This window comes from Callorhinus ursinus, unplaced genomic scaffold (genome assembly GCF_003265705.2).
Source record: "Callorhinus ursinus isolate GAN/ISIS: 27379988/994484 unplaced genomic scaffold, GSC_fseal_2.0 scaffold124, whole genome shotgun sequence".
Taxonomy (NCBI): domain Eukaryota; kingdom Metazoa; phylum Chordata; class Mammalia; order Carnivora; family Otariidae; genus Callorhinus; species Callorhinus ursinus.
Window position 1 is genome coordinate 325,667 of NW_027397186.1, and position 24,316 is coordinate 349,982.

Genomic DNA, 24,316 nt, shown 5'->3' on the forward strand with positions numbered 1-24,316 from the left:
GTGAAAATATAAATACTGTCACAAAATGGGGAGCTAAATAAGTACTGAAACAAAATCACCAGCTCCCCTCAAATTTTGTTACAGGTGGCTTTTTCTTAAGGGGGGATTGATGACATTTTGTAAAACTAAACTCCTTATGCTTTTGGTGGCACTGTTGGATACAGAATAAATAAAGCCAGCATCATTTATCTACCTGCCAAGCACAGATTATTGCTCACACCAGGGAAGCAAGGGAGCAGATTTTATCACAGTCTGAGGCTATCCGCACCGTTATTTTGCTCTTTCCTGTGGTGTAGAAAATTCTATTATCATACCGGGGAGACATTAAAAATAGGTTAAAGGAACACCAGGGATGTTCAGAATGATCACTTTGCCACTTATTCACCATGTCAATGCTACTGTCTTCTGGTGGTGGATTCATTCAATGGTTTATAAACGATCTTTTGAGAAAAATTAGGCCAAGGAGCAAACCTTTTCCCACACCTTGCCACACAGTTCCCTGGCTCCCTGGTTTAAATGGTCTCTCACGGGAATGACAAACTGATAAGACTTTACAACCAAGGTACTTTCTAATGCTCAAACCCCACTGAGATTTCTGTCAACATTGAAATTATTCGATTATTCCGAAGTAGTGGCAACCAAGTAATAATACTATAGTCTCAAGAACTGTCAACTCATCAAGATCCTAGTAATAATATCACATTTTTTCCACAGTGAATTCCAATTAAGTACCTCTTCACAATCAAAAAGACTCAAATTACAGAGGATAAAGTGAAGCCCTAATGAAAGTGAGTAGCATGAGCAGTAAATTGGATCAGAAGCCTCCCAACAAACGACATCCAGTTTTGCTTCTGTTAGCTGAATAAAGCATACCCATCATTTTACCTTTAGTTTTGTTGCAAGCTCTTGATGGACACATTCCCTGCTCTGATCCAGCATCCGCTTCAGTCTTGGCCTCTGCTCTTACTTCCTATAAGATAGGTCCTTCTGAAAGCTGCCTCTGCTCTTTTTCTCTTTTAGAACAAATCCAGTTTGTACAAGAGGAAGCTTTCCTCCCTTTCAAGTGTCTGTTGGGTTAGGGTTCAGTGCTGGTCTAAGTATGAGGAAGTAAGCAAGCCTCTCACTAGCCATCACCCCTCTGAGGAAAGGGTGAAATGGCCTCTGTTGCTAGATCATTGAGTTGGAGGATTACCAGGATTTCCAAGGTCTGGTTGCCCCTTCTTTGACTGCTTTCCCCTTAATTCCTCGTGATCCAGTCCAGACACACAGCCTGAAAATGTGGTAGTTCTTCCTTAATCATCACTGATCCATCCACCAATAATGTGAAAGGAGGTGCATCTGTCTTTATGTCTTCCTGAAGGTTGGCATGTGATGGACAGTCTGCGTTAGAGGCTAGTTGCAACTTCTTTGTGAAAGGTTCTAAATTTTTTTCTAACCATATCAGCAGCTGACAGTCAATTTGACCACAAAAGATGCACTGTGAGGGCTGACCCTCCACTTCACTCAGAGAGTGGGGGTGGGGGTGGAAACCGGAAGTGACATGAATGTTACACACACACACACACACACACACACACACACACTGTTGTTCATATAAAGAAAGAGGAGGAAAAATAATGGAAAAACACAGAGGTCTTCATTTAAAATACAGAATTCCAGCACTATAATGTGCTCTTTATTAAACTACAAATGCAAGGATTTTCATGTGGCCACCTTGTGCAGCCTCCCAGCTCCCTGTGGAGCAGCAGAATTCATAAAGAGGATGCTTGTGAGTAAGAGTTCAGCCATCTTACAAACTGCACTATGCCAAGGAATTGATACGAAAAGCACCTGCAGGATCAGTAAACTAAACCACCTTTGACCCTATCATTGCTCAAGCTAAGAGAAACACTATGAGGGACAACACCAGAGCAAAACTCAGAAGACTACACAGCCTGCCTATGATTGGGAAGAGTCCCGGAGATGCTAGTTAGAAATAACCAGTCAGTCATAGTTCAAATAGCTACTTAGCCAGACTATCCAAGAAACATCATTCTCTCTTTATTTCTCCTTTAAAGCATTACTTAATTGCCCAGAAAGAGTCTGTCTATTCCCTTTTCTCCCCAGGGGAATGGAAGGAAACTCTTGTTTCTCTCAGTACAGTCTACCCATCAGGCATTTTACACTCATTATTTCATTTATTTCTCTCAACACAGCTGAGGAAAGTGAGACTCATGGAAGTTGTGTGACTTGCCCAACCTCATCCATCTGTGACTCCATAGCCCTTGCTTCTTCTGTGATACCTACCTCATTGCCTCCCAGATATATATATATATATATGTATGTGTGTGTGTGTGTATATATATATATATATACCCATCATTTTACCTTTAGTCATCCCCAATGGCTATCATCAAAGAGCAGTTGGGACAGACCCCTCTGCATCTTCTAGGAACATTTGGCGAAAGAGGAAATGGTGGTAAGTTCAGGGGATAAGAGAGAGTACAGGATCCTGGAGCATTTTCCTCTGCAATCACCCTCCAAGCAAAAAAGGATGATTTAGCTCTGTTAATTGTCAACTGTACTTTTTCCCACATGTGGACTCTTCCTAGTCCTGCCAGATTTTCTTACATTTTCCTTGAAATTTCCACAAGGAGATCCTAACTGGTGTTACTTGCTGTTTTCTCTTCAGGATTTGTTTCATTGTTGATGGGATAAAAGCGCAAGATTAGATGGAATACCCACCCACTCTTATCCCTAGGGTTGTTATTGCATACTGTGAATACAATGTTTTGATCGAAGGTACTTTCTTTTACATTATGAAATGTTGAAAATAGTACAGAGAATAACACTACACTCAAAAACTCACCGAGCTCTGTAAAATCCTAGCATTGTGCCATAATTGCTTCCGGTGTTTTTCAGAAATAAAATACTACCCATAGAGTCAAAACCTCCTTGTATACTCCTCTATAACTAATCCCCTCCTTCCTCAGAGGTTAACAATATCTTGAATTTGGAGTTTATCATTCCTAGACATGTTTTTATATTATTCCTGGATACGTAAATATCCATAAAAGGTATTTAGTATTGGTTTGCATGTTTTACATTTTTATTTAAGTGGTACATATTCCTCAGCAACTTGCTTTTCTTCTCAGTATAATTTTTTTAAAAGATTTATTTATTTATTTGAGAGAGAGAGAGAGAGAACTCGCCCCAGCACGAGTGGGGGGAGGGGCAGAGGGAAAGAGAGAATCCCAAGCCGACTCCCTGCTGAGCTCAGAGCCCCACATGGGGCTTGATCTCACCACCCATGAGATCATGACCTAAGCCGAAATCACAAGATGGACGCTTACCCGACTGAGCCATCCAGGTGCCCCTCCCAGTATAATGGTTCATGATTTATTTATCTTGGTAGCTCTAGTTCATACATTTTGATCTATTTCTATATGCATAAACTATTCTGTATGATGAATTCATCACACTTTATTTGTCCACTCTCCTATTGATGGATATTTAGATAACTTGTTTTCAATTATAAACAATGCTGCCATGCACATCCTTGTACACGTGATCATAGATTTTCACTCTCAGAATGAATTCTCAGTTACTCAGACAAAGTGGCAAACCCAGGTCTGGCTTATCTGTTGGCCTATGTGCTTTGTGTTATCCCTTGTTCCTGTTTTAGTCCTGTCTTCCTGAAGTGTTACTATGGAATCTGGTAGAATTATCAACTGTCTGAAATTAGAGTACAGTATGATGGGCTAAATTTATATTCCCAAAAATCTCTTTTCAGTTCCAAGAAGCATCTCTCAGGTTCTGATTGAGATTTTCACTGAGAATTCCCTGGCCTTGGAACCAGAAGAGAAGTCTTCTTTAGAATATAACCATAACAACACAGAAACCTAATTACTCTTGCTAAGTTCCCAAAAAGCTCTATTCAGGCACCAGGGAAACCTAATTACTTGATAAACTTCATGGTCAACGTGACAGGTGACCAAATTTGTGGTGAAGCCCTCCAGCCAAAATCGGTTTTCTGGCTGCATGTTAACCAGGGAAATTCTCATCTCCTGCAGTCCTCTCCAAGAGGTCTCGGGTCTCTGGTTCTTCTTCAGCCTTTCATCATGCTAACATTGGACCTAGAGCCAGAAGTTTGCACTCAGCATCAGATTGGTGGTAATACATTCAGCACTGTCCCTCTTCTCCGAGGGTGACTCCTGGGGTGTCCGTCTTTCACTCTGGACTTGAGTGGCCCTTTGGCTTTCTTTTTCAGTTTAGTTTTTGTTTTCCCTGGTTTAAATATTTGCTGTATTTTCTCTTTCGATATTAAAATAACACATGTTCATTATAAAACATGTTTCAAGTACAGGAATATTAAAAAGAAAACATCAATTACAAGCTCATCATCCAAGGGCATTAATATTGGGGCATATTACCTTTCATTTTTTTCTGTGCATTTCTCTTAGGTTTGAGATCACATTGCACATAGTATTTGCAGTTTACTTGTATTTCTTAACATTATCTATCCATCCATCCACCCAACACACCTTTTCCCCAAAATATCTAAAGGTCTTGTTTAACGGTATTCCCGATTATTTTTCCATGATATTAGGATCTCTATATAAGCATCATTTACCAAGTCAGAAAGTGTGTGCATTTTGCATTTTGAAATATATTGACAAAGTAGTCTCCAGAAGCACTTTACCAATTTCCACTCCAGATAGCAGTTTTTGAGAGCCTGCTTTTCCCATTCCTTTATCTTCTGCTCCATTTCTAGTCAGTTTTTTTACTCTGCTTTCATTGCCGACTAGTCTGTTTTTTTTCATTGAGCCAGTGAATTTCAGAAGAATTTCATTCTTCTAGGGATGAGCTAATTGACTATAGTTTATTTTTTTTAGGGAAGCAAGGCAGTGAGATGAGCTTCTCCTTGAGGTTCAGATAAGCAACATTAACTCTCAGGGCATCTGCTGATGCTTCTCAGAGTAAGAAGGAAAGCCCGGGATTAAGGCTTTTGTGTTTCAAACACCCTCTGTCAGAGCACATGAACCTCTATAGAAACTGAAAGTCACACGTGGCTCATTTGTTTCAGGGTCCTCAGAGAAGTTCTCTCTCCCCCTCCCCTGATGGCTTCATTTGCATAACCAAGCAGCTTTGGAGTGAATTAGGTCAGTGTCTTGTCTCTAGCTTCTTGTTGAGCACTGACTCACTGAAAATTCAAGCTCTCCCTTCTTCCCAGGAGTTAGCAATCAGATCTCAGTATAGCATCTTTGGGCAAAAAGCAGCAGGTATCTGCTTTGGATGACTCTTTGGAGAACATCCGAACTGGTTTTCAAAAGGCATATCTTCCCCTTATACCTAAGTCACTTCCTGGTATGGGTCTAGTCCACTGAAAGGAAAGTCTCTGTAGGAAATTTGCTCAAATGGAAATAGTAAATCATAGTGATGATAACTTAAAATTGCACCAAGACCCTCGAAGTGGATGGAAAATTGCACTGGTTCTCACCATACAGGGTTTACAAAGGGCTCCAGACGAACACATCACTAGCCATAAGCAACGGAATTTGGACTTTAACATAAACAGCTTAAACAGTTTGACTATAAAGGGGGGTCAGAATAGAGCAAACAGGGCTAGCCTTAAGGGATCCTGTTTTGGTTGAATGCTTTAGGTTCCACGAGTATTTGCATTTTGTGGCTTATCAGGAGGATGACATTGTTTTATCAAATAACTGAGGCTCCCGAGAGGCTGTAGCACCCTTGTTTCAGGGGCTTGGCATGCAAAACAAAGGCAGACGCAGAACAAGCACACAGCTAAGGGCACAGAGGACAGTCCCTCAGCTTTATAGACCCCTGCCTCTGGGCTCTGCGGCTGTCCTGCCTCTGGAAACACACAACATGCGATAGAGATTTTGAGTGTGGAGAACTGGATGATCAGGACTGGGCCAGGCCTGGGCACGCCTGGGTGGCTCAGTCAGTTAAGCGTCTGCCTTTGGCTCAGGTCGTGATCTCAGGGTCCTGGGATCCAGGCCTGCATCGAGCCACACATAGAGCCCCACATCGAGCCCTGAGCCCCACATCGAGCCCTGCATAGGGCTCCCTGCTCAGCTGGGAGCCTGCTTCTCCCTCTCCTGCTCCCCCTGCTTGTGCTCTCTCTCTCTCTCTCTCTGTCAAACAAAAAATAAAATCTTAAAAAAAAAAAAAAAGGAAACTGGACCAGGATTCCATTTGGAGGTCTAATAGCTCATCCAAGGATGTTTTGAGCAGGGCCACCAATCCCTTTTATTCTAAATGCCACACCATTTGCTCTAGGCAGACCCACTCAGGCAGAATAAAAATAATAGCAAACATGGAGATATTAGCACTTACTATTGCCAGGCTTTAAGTGTTTTATATATATTAACACAGTTACTACTCACAACATTCCTATGGGGAAGGTACTAGAAAAGTAGGGGGGAAGGAAAAAGGGAAAAGAACAGGGGAAGGAAAGGGCAAGAATAATCCAGTGCAATTCAACAATTGTTTATTAAGCTCTGACTCTGTTCCAGGGGATGCGGTAATGAACAAGATAAAGGGGGGGGCGTATAAGAAGAGGGAATACAGGAAAAGGAGGAAGGGGATGGAGAGGAGGAGGGAACGGAGAGGAGGAGAGAAGAAAAAAGGAGATGAGAAATGATGAAGACAAAAGAAAGCTGTGCACATGGTAGGCAACGGTAATAGGAAAAACCTTCCCCATGACCTCAAGGGTTGGCCACACTGTCTGGGCTGAGGCTGAGGCTATTTTCTTCTGGCCCAGTCTTTTACCCACATTACCACGAGGTTGGCGCACACACAATCTTTCCAATAAGCCAGCTCCGCTCCTGGCAACATCAGCCCGATGCAGCCCCAGGCAGGTAGCTTACACCCAGGGTTACTTAGCCTGGGCTCTTCCCCAGTTTACAAAGGCTGAGGGCCTCTGGTGGCATGTGAGCTTTTACTGTCTTCTCCATCTGCCCCTTAGATTTTCTTCTTCTAAGGGCCTCTGGACACAAGTCAACCTTTTGGGTCTTCAGGCAGTATTCGACCAAATGGCCTATTTGTATCTTACTGCCATCAACGAGATTCCTGTGCTGCCAAGTTTTGCAGGGGTGCCCCCTTCCAACATTTGCTACCTGTTCAGATGGTCACCTCATGTCCCACTTTGCTCTTCTTGTCTCCTCCCCTCCACAACCCGACTCGGAAGGAACCCTTACAGCCCCTTCTGATCATTGCGAAGGACTGCCAGGGCCTTGCGCTGAATGACACTCCCACCCTCTGTCAGTCTCCTTAGCCAGCAGACTACTACATGGCACGAGCCATGCTTTCTCTCCGGCCTTCAGTGGGGGGGAGGGGAGGGAGGTGTCCCATGAAAAGTATTTGTGGCGGCTGCCCAGCCCCCGCCATGCCCCAGACCCACCTCAGTCCTGACTTAATGCAGGTAGCTTCCCAGATGCATTGAGATGCCAGGACTTTGAAGGTGTGACTCGATCTCAGAAGACACTGGCCCTGGAGACATATTCTTACAGTCCAGAGAGGAAGGACAGTCTGAGCAAACCCCACCCTTTCACAGCCACTCAGTTCCCTTTTTTTGTTTCCTGACTTAAACCAATGCCTTTTTTTTTCTTCTTCTCAGCAGCATGGTATCTGGTTCCCTGCTGCTGCCCCTATCCCCCCCAACCCCCAGCTGTCCCCGCCCTTCATTTGCTTGGGACCTCTGACACTGCTATCTTGAATGTGCTCTGAGAGAGCCCTGCTCAACATTACTGGGGCCACTGAGACTCTGGATGGGGCTGGGTTGAGCAGACAGGTCATCATGCCGACCTCCCCGAGGTAAAGGGACCACGTACCTAAAGAACTGTGGGGATAAACAGCAGAGAGTGGAGACTTACAGGAAGGATGGGAATTGCAGACCTGCAAAGACAAAACAAAGGGTCTAATGAGGAAGAGTGCCTTTAGAGCCTCCTGTTCTTGAAGGCACAGGAGATTGGGGGGGGGGTGGTCACACTATTTAAGCTTGATAACAAAAGATGGAGAGTGCTCATAAAAGGGACCCCAAAGTGCAGAGCCTGTGAGAGGTAGAGTCAAGACTTCCCCCTGCTGAGTCATTTTCTAAGAAAGCATTTTTTTCCTACAGATAAAAATGTCTGAATGTAAGCCCACACAAAGACTTGTGCCCTTCCCCATTTTCTGTGGATGTTGATTTTCTCCCTTTCAGATTCTGCCTGAGGGAGTAACTCTTTGTGTATACCTTTCTCTTTAATTCTGTAAATCTGTGAACCCGACTAAACGTGTCACTCAAAGCCTGAATGTGTCCTCAACTACTTCCTCGCCTATGTTCTAAGCCCCAGTCGTCTCTTGGAGGCTTCCCCTGGGACATGCAGCCAATAGTGTCCGCAGACCAGGATTGCCGTGGAGTGCCGGCTGACTGGGCTGCATGCCCACCTTGACACATCAGGCACGGCCATATTTGCCCCCCCCCCCCAGCCCGCCTCCGTGCTGGATCGAAATGTAGGAGCAGAGCACGGACCTCACTAGAAGTCTGTCAGAGTTTTTAAGGCAACAAGATTTTGTTAAAAAGCATTTTGTAGGAATGTCAGAGTGGGTAATCCTCACATCTGCACAAGAGAGACGGGCAGTAAGTGTTGCACGATCTCCCTATTTCACTGACAACATATATCGTTTTACTAGTCACCTCTGAACAGCTGCTCTAGTCGCCTGTCTGAGAGTCGGTCACAGACATTCTCCTTCCCTCTCCTTTTCTTCAGTCAGACACTACCTGTTGTCACATGGCCTGTCCCTTCTCAAGATCCATCGGGGGGTGGAGACTGGAAATTAACAGGCATATATTGGGGTTCTGGACAAGGGAGAGTGGGACAGGGGATAGGGTAAAATAAACCTAGGCACATTTTTTTTTTTAACCATCTGCCCATGAGCACTTCCCTAACACACTTGTCTAGATGATTGAAGGGCTGCACTCAAATAGTGCAAATAAATGGCCTGGTGTCACCTCAAAAGACTCCCAGGGTAATATAAGGTTCTGTTTTCGGTGGTATCCTGTTCAACATTTTTACTAATGAACTTTGAGGAAGATACAGAAAGTAGCCTAGCTAATCTGCGAATGGTGCAAGGCCGTTGGGTGAGCTAGATTGGATGACGGAACCGGAGCAATCGGTTTGCAAAAAGATCTTGATCACCTGGTGTGATAAGCCAACTTCACCCAAGGGTATTTTACCAGAGCTAAGGGTCACGTCCCATAATGGGGCACCGAGTTGAACCTCAAAAGACTCCAGGTGAAAGTGGGATAGCCGGAGCATTTGTGAAAATGGTTCAGAGGTTTTTGCTGATAGTAATAAAGAGAAATGTCATATCAGTAACATAGCTGCCAGAAAATCCAAGGTGATATGAGGCTTGCTTGTAGAAGGCCACCTACTCTGCAAGGTCAGGCCAGATCTAGACTCCTGTGCTCAGTTCTGAGTGCCTCATGTTAGGGAAAAACAATGAGCTGGAGCATGTCCAAAACAGAGACCAGGATTAGTGAAGGGAATCAAAACCAAAGGCACATCACACAAGGTGTAATAGAAAGAACTGAGATTGATTACACTAAGAGGGGCCATGTTCACCGTCTTCATATTCGCATGCTACTAACATTAAAAACCTCTAGAAACTCCTCAAAGGCCAGTAAGACTGCCTAAGAGCCCAAAGAGAAGAAGAAAATGCTGAAACTATGGGCTGGCTGTTTGGCAAAGAAACTTTAGGAAATGTAGCAGCAGGTAGGGGTACTGTTTTCATTAACTCCTTCCCAGAGACTATCCAACAAAAAGGAGATGATCAGAGAGTCAGCTCTGGACCCATGGGTATTCCTGGAGAGTTATGCAAGCAGGAGACCCCAGGCTCTCACAGTTCCATAGCCCCTAATCACTGGTACCCCCTCCTGAGTCCCTGCTCAGTTGTCTCTCTTCATTAGCCTCTACCGTGCAGATACCCCTGCTTGCCCTGTGTGATGTCACGGTTAGGTGCAAGGCTGTGGTGCTAGACCTGGGATGAAATTCCAGCTCCACAAAATAACCACCTGTGTTGTGCTGCAGTTTCCTCACCCGTTAAATATTAATAATGGTACACACTGCTTTGGGTTGTTCGGATTACAAGAGGTAGTAGATGAGGTGTTTAGGAAAATGCCTGGTATATATTAAGTGCTCTGTAATTGTTAGCTATTATAATTTCCAGGCCACAACAGGCATATTGTATAATGGTAAAGAAACCCAGGCTCTGGAGTCAGATCACCTGTGTTTGTATCCTGGCTCCACTAAATACCATGAACATTGGGCAAAATGTTGACTAGCCTAAGGCCTCAATTTTCTCATCTGTAAAATGGGAATAATAGTACCACCTACCTCCTAGAATTACTGTGAGAATTTTATGAGACAATCCATTTTATTTATTTATTTTTATTTTTTTAAAGATTTTATTTATTTATTTGAGAGAGAGAGAATGAGACAGAGAGAGAGAGAGAGCATGAGAGGGGGTAGGGTCAGAGGGAGAAGCAGACTCCCTGCTGAGCAGGGAGCCCCATGCGGAACTCGATCCCGGGACTCCAGGATCATGACCTGAGGGGAAGGCAGTCGCTTAACCAACTGAGCCACCCAGGCGCCCTGAGACAACCCATTTTAAATACTCAGTACCTGGCAGTCTTTCTCTGCTAGACTCTTGAAACCTAGCACATGACTTTTGCCAGGTATGCAGGGAAGGGAAGAGCTGCTGGATACTGTCTATCTCTTGGCCTGTTGATTGCGATTGTACGAACTGGACAGTTTGTCACTTTTCAGAACCCAGGGCAGCCAACTTGCTCCTTCAATGAAAGGGGGCTGCTTGAATGCCGACCGTTGGTACTATTTTACAGAGTACTTTGTAATTATACATTTATGAGATTATTTGATCATCGTGTCCCTCCCCTAGAACAGTGCCCAACACAGAATGGGAATTCAATTAACATTTGTTGAATGGACCAGCCAGCCATGTGATAAACGAATTAGAGCACTGGCTCCCTCCAAGCCTTCAGTTAACCAGCAGTTCACGGTCTAAGATATTCCCAGTGTCCTTGATGGGAAACAGTAACGGAACCTGGGTGTGTAGGGCCCCTCCCTTTGATCCTAGTCCTCCCTTCTCTCGGAGATAGGGACAGGGACGCCCGAGGGTCTAGAACGAGCACGGCTTCCCTCCTTTAACGCTGCTACCTAGCGGCGTCCGCCAGAAGTGAAGTGAGGAAAAGCTGCAAAGCTGGAGGATCGGAGCAAGCCGAAGATAGGATCCACCTCAGGCCGAGCCCTTCCTTCAGCTCCCACCCATGGCTCCGAAGCGAGTCCCCTCAGCCGCCAGAGGGCGGTGCTCACAGAGTCTTAGACTCTATGATCCTCCTCGCCGACTCCCATGAGCAAGAGCGACCAGAAACCGCCTATATACTTCCGTTTCCGGCCCAGCCTCTTTCTTTCCGTGCCGATAGCGCTCTCGCAAACATGGTAGGACCCGGGGCGGTGGGCCCGGTAACATCCAGTTTAATCTTTTCGCCCACTTTGACCGAGGCCATCCCAGGCTGGCTCTAGGCCCATGTGTGGACTCGTACCAAAGAAACCCATTGTTGCCGGGATCGACCCCGAAGGCACTGGGCTTCGGGGCCAGGAAATGAAGTGATGGGATCAAAGAGGTAGACTTAGCCGGGGGTGGAGGGAACGTGCACGCTCTCCACTTCTGGGCCCAGCGGAGGCCGCTGGACCTGAAGCACGTGCGGCCGTACCACCTTCTGGTCGAGTGTTGTGTGCTAGCGAGGGGTCTGAGAGTCAAGCCCTCGTGGGATGTCAGCTGGGTCGGTTAGGGCGTTGTGCAATTGGTATCTGATAATGCCGCTCATTCTGAACTCTCTCTCCTAGGTGAACGTTCCTAAAACCCGCCGGACTTTCTGCAAGAAGTGTGGCAAGCACCAGCCCCACAAAGTGACACAGTACAAGAAGGGCAAAGATTCTCTTTATGCCCAGGGTAAGACGGTCTATACGTAATGCGGTTTTAATCATTCGGGAACTCTCATAATACATGAGCAGCCCCGTGCCCCCCCCCCAACCTGGGTATTGTTATTTCTGCTGGAAAACCCAAGATAAACCATGTAAGAAGACTTTTCCGTGTGGCGGGTGTGATTATACCTAACAAAGAACTTGGTTCTCCCAGGAAAGCGGCGTTATGACAGGAAGCAGAGTGGCTATGGCGGGCAGACTAAGCCGATTTTCCGGAAAAAGGTTAGTTGTAATTACTATTTGACATGCTTCCCACTTACTGTGGTAAAGACCTTGCATTTTTCTCCAGCCCACACTTGCACAGTACAGGTGTGTGGTTTCAGTGAAGTGCTCTACTGTGACCTGTCTACTCTAGTAGGCAGTGGAGCTGGAGTGCACCCCGGATCTGACTCTAGTCTACAGTCCTGCACTGTCTCAGTGTTCCCTTTTTTTGGTCCTTCCCTTTTTGAAGAGGCAGACATCAAGTAAAGGAAATGTGCCCTGACTTCCTAAGGACTGAAGTTTGAGTACAGCAGTGAATCCTTTCTTTGCCCTGTTCCCTGTCATACCCTAGTGAATCCTCAGCCCTTGCTTGCAGTGAGAATTGCTCTTACTTTGCTTCTCAGTTCAGAAGCCTGCAGTCTGCTACCTATCTCATGAAGTTTTAAAGCTCTTTAACATCCTTATCTAGGCCTTCCGCTGCCCTCCTGAATTCTCTCGTCATTCAATCATCCAGGCCAAATGAGTTCCTGTTCTGCCCTAGGTGATTGGCTACCCCTTAAAGTACACAGTGCCTGGAATAGCATTCCTATGAACACAGCATTTCTTGTTTGGCGCTTTGCTCATTCAGCCTTGTTCCAGAAAGTACTAAGGAATAATGTTAGTGTTCGTTTAGGTGCCAGAAATGGTTTGATCTCAAGGTGGTACAAGGAATGCCAGATCACCTTTTCACATTCAGCTAACTTGTTGAGAAGGTGGGAAGATTCTGCCTGGGCTTTGGCTTTTCTGAGAACTGTGAACGGGCAGAAGTAGAATTCTGATTATAGGAGTAGACTTAAAAAGTTCATTAGTGTATGCTGAGTTAAATAAATACAGTTGAATGCACATAAATTGTAGACATAATTTTAGGTAGTCTCCAGAGAATTGATAGATTTAAGTAACAATTATTAACCCTAGTGAGAAAGTTATGTTTAGTTCACAGTGTCATACACTTGGTTGACCCATTTTTGGTTGTGGGGAGTACCAACTATGAGCTGGTGAAAGGCCACAAGCTCAAGGTGGTGTGATGAATCCTATTTGATAAGCTCTTTGGGATGTTTGATGGGAATGGAGAATTTGATGGCAATTAGATAACCACCTACTTGCTATTAAATTTCCTCTTAAATGCACTGATTTTTACATTTCCTTTTTCTCCCTATAGCTAAAGACAAATTGCCACAACTCGGTCATTTGTAGAGCTTCTCTTTAAGTAGTACTTAACCCAACAGTCCTATTTTGAAGAAAGATTTTCTGCAGTGATTTATGAAGGGGTTGACTTCATTTTTTTCCAGGCTAAAACTACAAAGAAGATTGTGCTGAGGCTTGAATGTGTTGAGCCCAATTGCAGATCTAAGAGAATGCTGGCTATTAAGAGATGCAAGCATTTTGAACTGGGAGGAGATAAGAAGAGAAAGGTATATAATTATGGGTGGAAGGTGCAATCTTTTCTATTGGGAGAGGTGAACATTCTCCCCACTTAATGATGGTGGAATCAGGAATGGGGCAATCCTCTTAAAATAACTAGACCCATAGCTGAAGGTAAGAAGTTTTTGGTGGGTTTTGGCATGAGTAGTAGAGGGATGAGGAGGAGACTTGACTTAATTAAAAGGTGGTGATCCCTTTAGGGGGATAGACCGTGTACTTGAGAGAATAGAAGTTCTTTGCAAAATAAAAAAACTCACTTTTTTTTTTCTGTTCCATTACAGGGCCAAGTGATCCAGTTCTAAGCTTCATATTTTGTTAATATTACGAAGACAATAAAATCATGAGGTTATGTTCACTTCATTTGGTTGCAGTTGGTCTTTTAAGAGGGAAATAAACTAGTGCCATCAATAAAACTCCCCTTGTGGGGCAGTTTATGTTTGAGGATTCTTCTGGGTACTTTGCTAATTTTGGATTTATTTGATCTGGTTGAACTCATATCAAACATGGTGATTTTCCAATTTGGCACTTTCAGTTAACATGGGGGTTTCATGGGATTCCTTTCGCTGTTACACAAGGGTTATTAGTTATCATGGGACATAGAGTCCCATGAAAACTAACAGTTATATCCACAGTGAATGTAAAGTTTACGAAGAGTGAAATACTTACTCTCCTATACCCTTGCTACTTCAGTCATCTAATGAGGAATTTAGGCCCAGTTTTCTATGCAGAGCATTCTATATGTATTCTAAGTGCTCAGACCTAACTCTCCTAACATTTCTCAGACCTCTTGATGTACCCCCTCAGACTTCAAAGTAGACATAAATTCTCAGGTTGAAATAACTGCAGAGGATATAATGTCTAGGGAATTAAGCTGCCCAGCAGAATTTAACGGATATCTGTCGATCTTTAAAGATGTCTAATCGTTGCAAATTTTACATCCTTTTCCTCTTTGTATACTTGATTCTTACTGATGTTCAGCTTTTCATACTTGTACAGCAAAACGGGAGGCGAAATATATAAGCGATACATTTTGGTAACGAAGTACATCTCTGAGATGGAGCAGTTTTCTTCCAGATTGCCTTGTTTCCGTGGGTGATTAAGTCTGGGTTTGCCAGTTGTAGCAACTGATGATTACTCCTCCAATTTTATTGAAAATAATTGATAATCACCTAACAGGCAAAGGAATTGTTAAACATGCACTTTGTATTTTGAGGGTCTTTGTCCCTTGCTAATTTTGTGCTGTTGTGCATTCAGCCTGGGTGAGCTGCTGCCGTTGGTCATGTGGGAGAAGGGTGATTGTGAAAGGGGAGAGGTGATGAGCAGGCTTGAAGCTTTGACTACAGATTGGTCCTCAGGCAAATCAATGGGAGGAAAAGGGAATTCTAATGTCTGGAAATGCCTTTGAAATGATCCATTCCCTGGGGCGCCTGGGTGGCTCAGTCACTTAAGTGTCTGACTCTAGATTATGGCTCAGGTCATGATCTCAGGGTTGTGAGATGGAACCCCGCATCAGGCTCTGCGCTGGGTGTGGAGCCTGCTTGGCATTCTCCTGCACCACCTCCTTAAAAAAAAAATGATCCATTCCCACATGCCGCAGTCTGAAGATCATTGCCTCATCACATCCTAGAGAGGAGGCAACTTAAAAGGGGAGAGGGTGTTCTGGCCAGAGATCATAACGTATCAACTCTTGCTGGTGAAAAGTAAGCCATGTGCTTTTTTTGGATCTAGACTGCAAACCACCTTAGGATTTGGAAACCTGTGTGGTGGAGTGTGTCTTGATGAGATGGTTCCATAAAAATTCAGTAACGTGGTCTCTTGGGTTGCTTCTGTAGGTTATTCCTGCTGGGCTATTTTTTGCCCTTCAAGTAGCTTTGTTTTTCCCCTCCCTTTGGGCTAAGATTGTATTTAAGCAGTGCCATCCAAGCACCTCAGTAGGTGGTAAGTTGAAGGGTTAAAAGTCTGGGCTGAAATCTTGGCTGCAGTTTGTAGTGGATAAGTACCTGCCTCTGCTGTTGGTGAGGATTCAGATGGCTCAATATACTTAACACATCTAGAACAGTGCCTGGCACATTCTTTCAGTTTGTTTCAAAAGCTTTTCCCCAAAATGTTGTCTAAAGATACCTTTAGAAGTTTTTACAAAACTCCACTGAGGAAAATTTTATTGACGGAAAGGAGGACAGCTAAAGTGGGAATGGAAGAAAAGGGAGACACCAGTGGGGGAATCACTTGGCAACAAAATACACATTTTTTTTTTTCCTTTTGAAGTAGGGGCTTAAACTCAGGACCCTGAGATAAAGACCTGAGCTGAGATCAAGAGTCAGAGGCTTAACAGATGAGCCACAGGGGCCGCAACAAAGGCGGCTTTTTAAAAAGTGTAGGCTAGGTTGCTGCCAGCCGAAGTAAAACGGTGCCTGTGGGATTTATCTTAGTTTTTAAATCTGAAGTCCACTGATAAAACCCAAGCTTTCTCTTCTCAGGCAGGAGCTGTGTGATCATGCAGTCAGGAATACAGGCCAACCCCTGACCCAAGGAAGCAATAGAGATGGTATGAAAACGAGGTCCACCCATCTCCTGCAGGTTTACCATAGCCACAGCCCAGGCTAAGTCCGACAGTGGGCGTTCCCACACCTCAATGTTGTCTTCCTGAAAAGTAAGCCAAGAAAATAGGTGTGATAGCTTGGTAACTAGCAGGAAGCTGCCTTACTGGTACTGGCATTCAGTTATTGTCAGAACTGAGCGCTTCTAGGAAAAATTAAAATCCTACAGCGTGCTTTGGAAATAAGGTAATGGTTAGCAAAAAAGGAGCCTCATTACTGATTATAATATGAAGATTAAAAGTAAATATTCTTGGCTCAGTTGGTTAAGCGACTGCCTTCGGCTCAGGTCATGATCCTGGAATCCTGGGATCGAGTCCTGGCATGGGCTCGCTGCTCAGCGGGGAGTCTGCTTCTCCCTCTGACCCTCCCCCCTCTCACGCGCTCTCTTTCTCATTCTCTCTCTTGCAAATAAAATCTTTAAGGAAAAAAAGTAGTCTCAAAAGACGAGTGCACATCCTTTTAATTTAACAGATTTAGGACCAGGACAACGGTGGTACTTGGGCATAAAGCCATTCCATCTTAAACACAAACATTTGGATGAACTGTAAACTAGAAGGCAAAAGCATATGTTCCTGGCCAATTCCTATTTTCTCCCATAGAACATTATTTACTGTACCTTTCTAAGCCGGTACCCCTGCTTGCCCAAGGGGTCTTGGTTGATGGCAATTACATCCTTATCCTGAAGGAGGGCTTTGGCTTGAGGGCTGATGTGTCGGAGGTCATTGGACATGAGTAACGGAGCGGCCATGATAGCCCACAGGGCCATCTGAGTTACCTGCTGGTCCCAGCTGAGGCCAAAGTTACCAATCACTAACTGGGACAAAGAAGAGCAAGAATTTAAATTAAAAAATGAAACATTTGGGGCGCCTGGGTGGCTCAGTTAAGCATCTGCCTTCAGCTCAGGTCATGATCCCAGGGTCCAGGGATCGAGCCCCACATCGGGCTCCCTGCTCTGCGGGAAGCCTGCTTCTCCCTCTCCCACTTCCCCTGCTTGTGTTCCCTCTCTCGCTGTGTCTCTCTCTGTCGAATAGATAAACAAACAAAAACATTTTTAAAGTTGCCTAGCTACAGAAGCCACTTTCTGTGGCACCCTGCTCTGAGTACTCTCATGTAAGGCCTTATTCTAGGAATTTTCCCTTCTGATTTGCCTTGAAAAATCAATAGGGAACAGGTCCACTGCAGGGGCTTGAATAAGGAGGGCTCAGGTTCTTACCATATCTGGGTCATTCCAACCCCCTGGTCCTGCGACATCAACAATTCTCTTCTGGTTAGAAGATGTCCAGGCCAAGATACTCTTTACACTTTGCCAAGAATCATAAACATCCTCAAAATTTCTCCAGTGATTGCAGTACTGTCGGATTTCTGTGTAATTCGGCTGTGAAAACACATAACTCTTCTGTTTACTTTCTACTGACATTCTTGCAAGATGAAAACAGTCAAGTTTAAAGGAGGTACCAGTAGCCTCTTATCCCTATTATAATGGAATTTCATTGTAAGAAGTCTGCTTCAGAAGTAGGCCTTATAACTTAAAATCTGTCCTTAAAATGGCTTCAACACTGTTTATGTTGGAAATTTTCCAAATGGTAACTAAGTATCGGGATTATGGGAGATTTTAATTTTTTTCACAACTTACTGTATTTTCACACTTTCCTAAAACGGACATGTACCACTAAAATGATCTCTGTAAGTAAAAATAAAAGCTGCAAAATTACATAGGATACACAAGCATAGGATAAGGCAATCTGCATCCTAGGCACATGATTTGTTAATGGAACGAATACAAGTTTGTAGATAGGGAGGGAGAGTATCAGAGGTTTACGATGTTGAGAAAGAAGGGAGAGTATTTTGCAGAGATCAGAGGGGAAGAACGGATTCATTGTATAAGTAATTATTCAACACTTACCTAAGCTAGGGATACAGTGATAAAGTCAGACAAGGTCCCTGCCCTCCTGGAGCTTACATTCTAGTGGGGAGACAGACAATAAGGCAATCAACAAATAATTCCATACAGTGCTAAGCTCTTAAGGAAATTTAGCAGATCAATGTGATAAAGAATAAACAGATAGAGGGCTGTTTTAAAGTAGAGAAGAGCTGTCTGAATATGTGGCATTTGGTTTGGGACTTCAGTGTTAAGGAGCCAACCATTTAAAAATCTCGAAGGAACAATGTACCAGGCAAAAACAAAACGCAAGTGTAAAGTCCCTGAGGCAGCAGCAGGCTTGCGTGTTTGAGGGACAAAAAGAAAACCCAGTGCAGTCATGGAAAGAGTGAGGGGAGGTTGCAGGCAGGCCAGGACCAGATCAGTGGAGTGTGATTTTACTCCAAATGCAATGGGAAGCCAGTTAAGCAGGGAAGTGATAGGATTTACATTTTAATGAGATCACTGCGGTGCTGCTTAGAAAATGGAGGGCAGGACCGTGGAAGCGGACCAGGCTGATGGTGCAGTCTGGGCAGAGATGATGGTGGCGGGCAAGACCAGGGTGGATGCAACCAAGATGGAAAGAAGTGGGCTGATTGAGGATGTGTTGTGTAGATAGTACTGATAGCATTGCTGGTGGATAGCCTGTGAACTGCGGGACAAAGGGAAGAATCAAAGATGACCGATTTCCCAGATTAGACTCCAATTACAGCAGTGGAGAGGGTGAGAAGTGGTTGGATCCTGAGAGAGAGGGTAGGATGAGACTGTTAAGTAAGGCTGGACTTTGAAGGAGACCCTTTGTCTCCTTTGTTCTCAAGTTCTGAAAATCTATCAGCGAGGCTCTGTTGGATTCTGTGCTCACTAGCTCACCTTACGAAAAGGCCACATATAAAGGGGCCACTCACAGGAATACACAATGCTTCTGCCAGTCCTGTTCAGGGCCAAGGACATACGCTTATAACCTGTATGAGAAAACAATGGGTGAAATAAGGGAAAGAAGGGAATTTCCAGCTGGCGCTGTGTATTTTAAAAAGAGGCTGCCTGGAAAGGCCGTGGTTATATCTTAAACCAGCAGCAGAGACAGGTGGCTGCTCTGTAATTAAATTGTGTTTAGTACCTCCCAGACTGCTGGGATTGTTCTCAGGAGGTAGTGTGGGATGGTGCATAGACTGAGGAAAGGCAGGAATGAAGATGCTCTTTTTTCTGGGACTGACGTTCCAGATGCTTTCCCAAGTGCTGTTATGGAAAGTTACAATTACTATTTGTAATGAACTTGGAGCCCTCTTGAATGAAACGTGCACATTATTAGCCATGATTAGGCATGCGTGGATTTTACATGCATGGACAAACTGAAAAGAAAAGAAGAGATAGGAGCTCTGGCACATTGAGAATAATTATTTCCAGTATCATGACTGAGCATTTAAAATGTGAAGATGAGCTCTTTGGAATGCTCCAGTTACCCTGGCCTCCAAGTTCCTCCCTTTGCTCATGGCTAAATCATACCTTTTTCCAAATGTTCCACGCTGTCACAGTAACAACCATCAAATTTTAGCAGATCTACTCCCCAGTCAGCAAAGGTCTTGGCATCAATGTCATAGTGTCCAAAACTCCCAGGGAAGCCTGCACAGGTTTTATTTCCAACATCTGCATAAATTCCTAGCTTCAGTCCTTTGCTATGGACCTGAAATGAGAGAAAAGGATCACCACAGTAGAAGGGCAATCATGAAGTAGAGAGAACCACTGTAGGTTGGGGGCACAGATAAGTATATTTCACTAGGTATCAGGGGCTTCTTTTTTCACAAACCCCCGAAATTATCCAGGTGAGTTAGCTGGGAGACAAAGTCTCCAATGCTGCTGAGTTCAAACTATATATGTAAGCTATGATACGGAACTAAAGGGAAAGCTATCACTCTCTTTTTCTGATGGGATCCTAAAAGTTGCCTTTCCATGGCAATGATACAATTATTTGGACAAAGACTCTCACCATGACCGTACCTTAGGCTCCTCTGTGCCCTTTTCTCAAGTAGGCCTCATGTTGTTTCAGCAAGAATCCTGCTAAGTCATCTCCCTACCCTTGGTATTTGATCAAGTTCCTCATCCCCTGCCCTTCGTGTCTAACTCCTTGGCCTGCCTGCCTTTAGCAAGAATCCTCTAGACCTTGATGTCTCCTCTTGGTAATTTTCCATCCACTGACCCCCTCAAGTCTGCTCATTGACTATAAAACCCCACTTGTCTTTGTTGTATTTGAAATTGATCTTGGCTCCTTCCCCTATTGCAGTAGTACTGAATACATCTGTCTTCATTGCCTTTAGTGTCCAGCTCTATTACTCCTTAATTTCCAAAATATATTCCTTCTATCTTCTACTTTATACTACAATTGTAATAGCTGCTCAAAGCATATGGAAATACATGCACACATGTCAAGAACCAAGTTCCCTTTTCCTCCTAGAGAATTCAGTGGTTTCAGCAAAAGGAGAACTTCTCCAAGACGGGCCTCAAGAGCTACTGCAAAACAAGGATCTGCTGATGGAATGAAAATTCCACGTGATAAGCCTTACAATTTGATATTCAGATAATAGCAGCTATTTTATTTTCTCAGTTTTTCTGAATAAGCTTCAGTACAAAAGTACTTACAGTCTCCTGAATGGAAGAGAATCATCTATAAACTCACATAATCAGCAAGGCGTCGGATCCCACGAGGAAAGCGTTTAGGGTCTGCCTGAAGTCTGCCTTCTGAATCTCTTTTGGGAGCCATCCAACAGTCATCAATGCAGAGGTACTCATAACCTACATCCTTCCAGCCATCTGACTCCATGAGTTCTGCCATCTGCATGAAGAGCTTCTCACTGAAAGAGAAATTCCAAAAATTGTTGCAAATCGTTAAACAAATGATAAGGCATCTTGGGGTTTTGCAAGTTCTTTCAACCCAGTTACTACCCAATTCAGTAGTAACCAGTGCAAGGTAAAATGGACTGGGCCCTTTTTTTTTTATTTCCCCCTGCCCGAATACTTCCACCCTAAGAACCTCAATTAGGAATGAGAAATACATGAAATTGAAAAGGTAATTAGAACTAAGAAGAAAGTTCAGTAAAGTAAGAAACTACAAAGTTACTATAATCAACAGCTTCCTTAGATACCAACAATAACCTGTTTGGAAAAAAAAAGATATCATTCACAAGAGCAACCAAAAAAGCAACAGAAAAACCTAAAATACCTAGAGATAAATTTAAGATGTGCAGAATCCATATGAATAAAACTATGATGTTCCCAAATGATTTCAGTAAATGGAGAGGCGTAATTATGCTCTGGGATAAGAAAACTCAATGTTAAAACATACCTTTATACATTTTTAAAGTAGGCTCCATGCCCAGTGTGGAGCCCAACATGGGGCTTGAACTCACGACCCTGAGATCAAGACCTGAGCTGAGATCGAGAGTAGGATGCTTAATCCTACTGAGCCACCCAGGCATCTCTTATACATTTATTAAAACCCTGAACAAACCCCAAAAGGACTTTTTAAGGAACTTGGCAACATGATTCAAAAGTTCACCTGAGAGAACACATGAACATTTTACAAAAGATAAATGAAGCTGGTATAGTACCAGTAGCATTAGAATATACAAATCAATGGAATTAGAAAGTTCTGAAAGAGATCCTTCCAGCCATCTGGTACCATGGAATCTAGTATATACATATTTTTAAAAGATTTTATTTATTTTTTGAGAGAGAGAGCATGTGTGTGCACACGAGTGGGGGGGCGGGGGGCAGACGGAGAGAGAGAAGCAGGCTCTCCACTAAGCAGGGAGCCCGATGTGGGCTCGATCCCAGGACCCCAGGATCATGACCTGAGCCGAAGGCAGACGCTTAACCGGCTGAGCCACCCAGGTACCCCAGGAATTTAGTATATATTAAATGTGGCATTCCTTATAGGAAAATCAAGTCCAGGTGGATTAAAGATGTAAATATTTTTTAAATATTTTATTTATTTATTCGAGAGATAGAATGAGAAAGAGAGCATGAGAGGGGGTAGGGTCAGAGGGAGAGCAGAGCAGGGAGCCCAATGCGAGACTCGATCCATGGACTGCAGGATCGTGACCTGAGCCTAAGGCAGTCGCTTAACCAACTGAGCCACCCAGGCATCCAAAAAATTTAAATATTTTAAAAATCCATAAAAATGCTACTAGAGAATGTAGGTGACTATATTATCTTCAGGTAGGTAAAGACTTTCTCAATATGATGCCAGAGCCAGAAATCATAAAAACCAACATAAGCTGGAACCACCATATTCATAATATATGACAGACCAAACACACATACACACACAACCCCAAAACCAAACCCAGAACATTTCAACTAAAAATTTAAGTGGAAATAAAAACACCAGATTGGTAAAATTTCAAAAGAATGACAAAAATACAGTGTTGGCCAGTGTGTGGGGAAATAGACATTCTCATACACTGTTCTTGGGGATGTGCATTTGTAAAACTTTTGGGGAGGATAGTTTGATATGTAACAAAATAGTTTGATATGTAACATACCTTTAGATCCAATAATTACACTTCTAAGGAAAGAATCTTATGATGTACAAGGATGGTTAACACAGCCTCACAGTAATAAAAAGAACTGAAGAGCTTGAATAGCTATCAACAGGAGATTGCTTAAATAAATGATATACATATAATTTGCATTTGTGAAGCACTTATTCTGTGCCAGGAAAACTGTGTTTTCATTATACTCTTCTTTACCATCTACGTTTTTTGCAATGATCATGCATTAGTTTTATTATCAGATATAAAAAGAAGCCAGCAACTACTTAGAGGGAAAAAAAGGAAAAGACAAAAAGAAATATGTGATGGGAACTACATTCAGCATCCCAGCATTAAGCCTCCATAGCTTTGAACTGTGTCTGTGAGCATCTGTGATTTATCTCCATTTATTTTGTGCATCAAAGCCAAGAGAAGTTATTTTTTGGGTCCGGGAATGCTCAAAAATTTTTCCATATAAATTAATGGTAATTGCTTCTTCACTTTAAGCCATTTCCGCTTATGGAACACTCAACTTTTGGACAGAAGGGGAAACCTTTATAAAGTTCCTCCAGGTCAACCAGATTCTAGCCAGATGCCACACTCAAGGGCGAGGGGGTGGGGATATCTCAGAGACTCCCTGGTTCCTCTAAACTCCCTCCAGTTACAGCCAAGGAACCCCTGACCCCAAAAGCAGAAGAAAGAGCACGTGTCTTAGTCCTCTGTCTCTCCTACTCACCCCGGCTGTGGTCACTACCAGTGCCTGGCAGACAGAGGCAGAGCAAGCATCCCAAGAAGGGTCTGAACAGAAGTGGATGGTGAATGGATCAAGTCCCTAGTTGGCTGATCCGGCACAAAGAGACGGAGAAGTAAGGGGATGCTGACCCGACTCCTACCGCAGGAGGGGGTCACGCCAAAGTTTAGGGCTAGTTCCCCACCAGGGTAGTTTGCTAGAGATAAAACAGCAGCAGCAGTAGGGGAGCCCTCCCTCAGGCTCAAATGTTCCCTCTGCGACCTTCTACCTCCCCCCAAACAGAGACAGACAAACACACGGGAAGGCGAACCCAAGGGGGTACTCATTATCTCTCATACCTGATACAGGAATCCGGCTCTTCTTGGCAGTCAACATTGCACATGAAGCGCTCCCAGTGCAGCCAGCCCATCGTAGGGGTCATCGCCAAGCCATTGTCCAGGGCCCTGGCTCCAGGGAAGCTCCAGAGAACCAGGGCCAGGAAGCGAAGTGCCAGCAGGAAGCCCGGCAGCCGCACTCGGCCTTCCAGCTTCATTGCCACCTTAATGCAATACAAATTTCCACCGGTGAAGTGGGCTTTTAAGTTTAACTTTAGAGGCGGACCAATCACCGGTGAGCTATTAAATAATGACGTTATTGTTTCTGAGGCAACTGGGACGGTTATCCCCAGAGGCGGACCAATGATCAGTCACGTCAAACGCACCGCAGCCAATCACACTCTTCCTTTCTTGATATTGGCCCGCCCTGTTTGCATACCAGAAGGAAGTGCGGCGCTTTAGAGATCCCGAGTCTAAGCCGAGAGCTGCTCACGTGACCGA

General features: G+C 44.0%; 3 protein-coding genes across 4 annotated transcripts in view; 1 reads left to right on the forward strand and 2 right to left on the reverse strand.

Moving 5' to 3' along the window:
• The window catches only part of BTK (Bruton tyrosine kinase), a 31,296-nt gene extending 23,740 nt beyond the window's left edge, over window positions 1-7,556 (reverse strand). The window contains exon 1 of one of the 2 annotated variants that reach the window (XM_025874090.2): window positions 7,406-7,556. Coding sequence is in view for 1 of the 2 variants with exons in the window: in XM_025874033.2 (XP_025729818.1) it covers window positions 886-939 (54 nt within the window). In the remaining variant the exon portion in view is untranslated. Of the gene's footprint in view, window positions 1-885; window positions 1,411-7,405 lie in introns of those variants that run through there. The other variant, XM_025874033.2, reaches the window with a different exon arrangement.
• Window positions 7,557-11,390: 3,834 nt separating this feature from the next.
• RPL36A (ribosomal protein L36a) lies at window positions 11,391-14,155 on the forward strand. The gene is made up of 5 exons (XM_025874483.2): window positions 11,391-11,501; window positions 11,910-12,015; window positions 12,202-12,269; window positions 13,577-13,699; window positions 13,991-14,155. Exons 1-5 carry the CDS (start codon window positions 11,391-11,393, stop codon window positions 14,009-14,011), a joined length of 429 nt encoding a protein of 142 aa, XP_025730268.1. The 3' UTR covers window positions 14,012-14,155.
• A 737-nt stretch (window positions 14,156-14,892) lies between these two features.
• Window positions 14,893-24,086, reverse strand: GLA (galactosidase alpha). The gene is made up of 7 exons (XM_025874390.2): window positions 23,840-24,086; window positions 20,896-21,070; window positions 19,728-19,905; window positions 19,095-19,186; window positions 17,520-17,681; window positions 16,923-17,120; window positions 14,893-16,352 (listed from the first exon to the last, which is right to left on the reverse strand). Exons 1-7 carry the CDS (start codon window positions 24,031-24,033, stop codon window positions 16,089-16,091), a joined length of 1,263 nt encoding a protein of 420 aa, XP_025730175.1. The 5' UTR covers window positions 24,034-24,086; the 3' UTR covers window positions 14,893-16,088.
• Window positions 24,087-24,316: the final 230 nt, after the last annotated feature.

Bases quoted from the DNA above. Each gene is read 5' to 3' on its own strand.
- RPL36A (XM_025874483.2), top strand. From the start codon at position 11,391: ATGATCCTCCTCGCCGACTCCCATGAGCAAGAGCGACCAGAAACCGCC. The intron at 12,016-12,201 runs GTAAGACGGTCT...TGGTTCTCCCAG, and splicing joins AGATTCTCTTTATGCCCAGG to GAAAGCGGCGTTATGACAGG. The intron at 12,270-13,576 runs GTTAGTTGTAAT...ATTTTTTTCCAG, and splicing joins AGCCGATTTTCCGGAAAAAG to GCTAAAACTACAAAGAAGAT.
- GLA (XM_025874390.2), bottom strand. From the start codon at position 24,033: ATGAAGCTGGAAGGCCGAGTGCGGCTGCCGGGCTTCCTGCTGGCACTT. The intron at 21,071-23,839 runs GTATGAGAGATA...TTTCTCTTTCAG, and splicing joins GAGCCGGATTCCTGTATCAG to TGAGAAGCTCTTCATGCAGA. The intron at 19,187-19,727 runs GTATGATTTAGC...TTTCTCATACAG, and splicing joins CGTGGAACATTTGGAAAAAG to GTTATAAGCGTATGTCCTTG.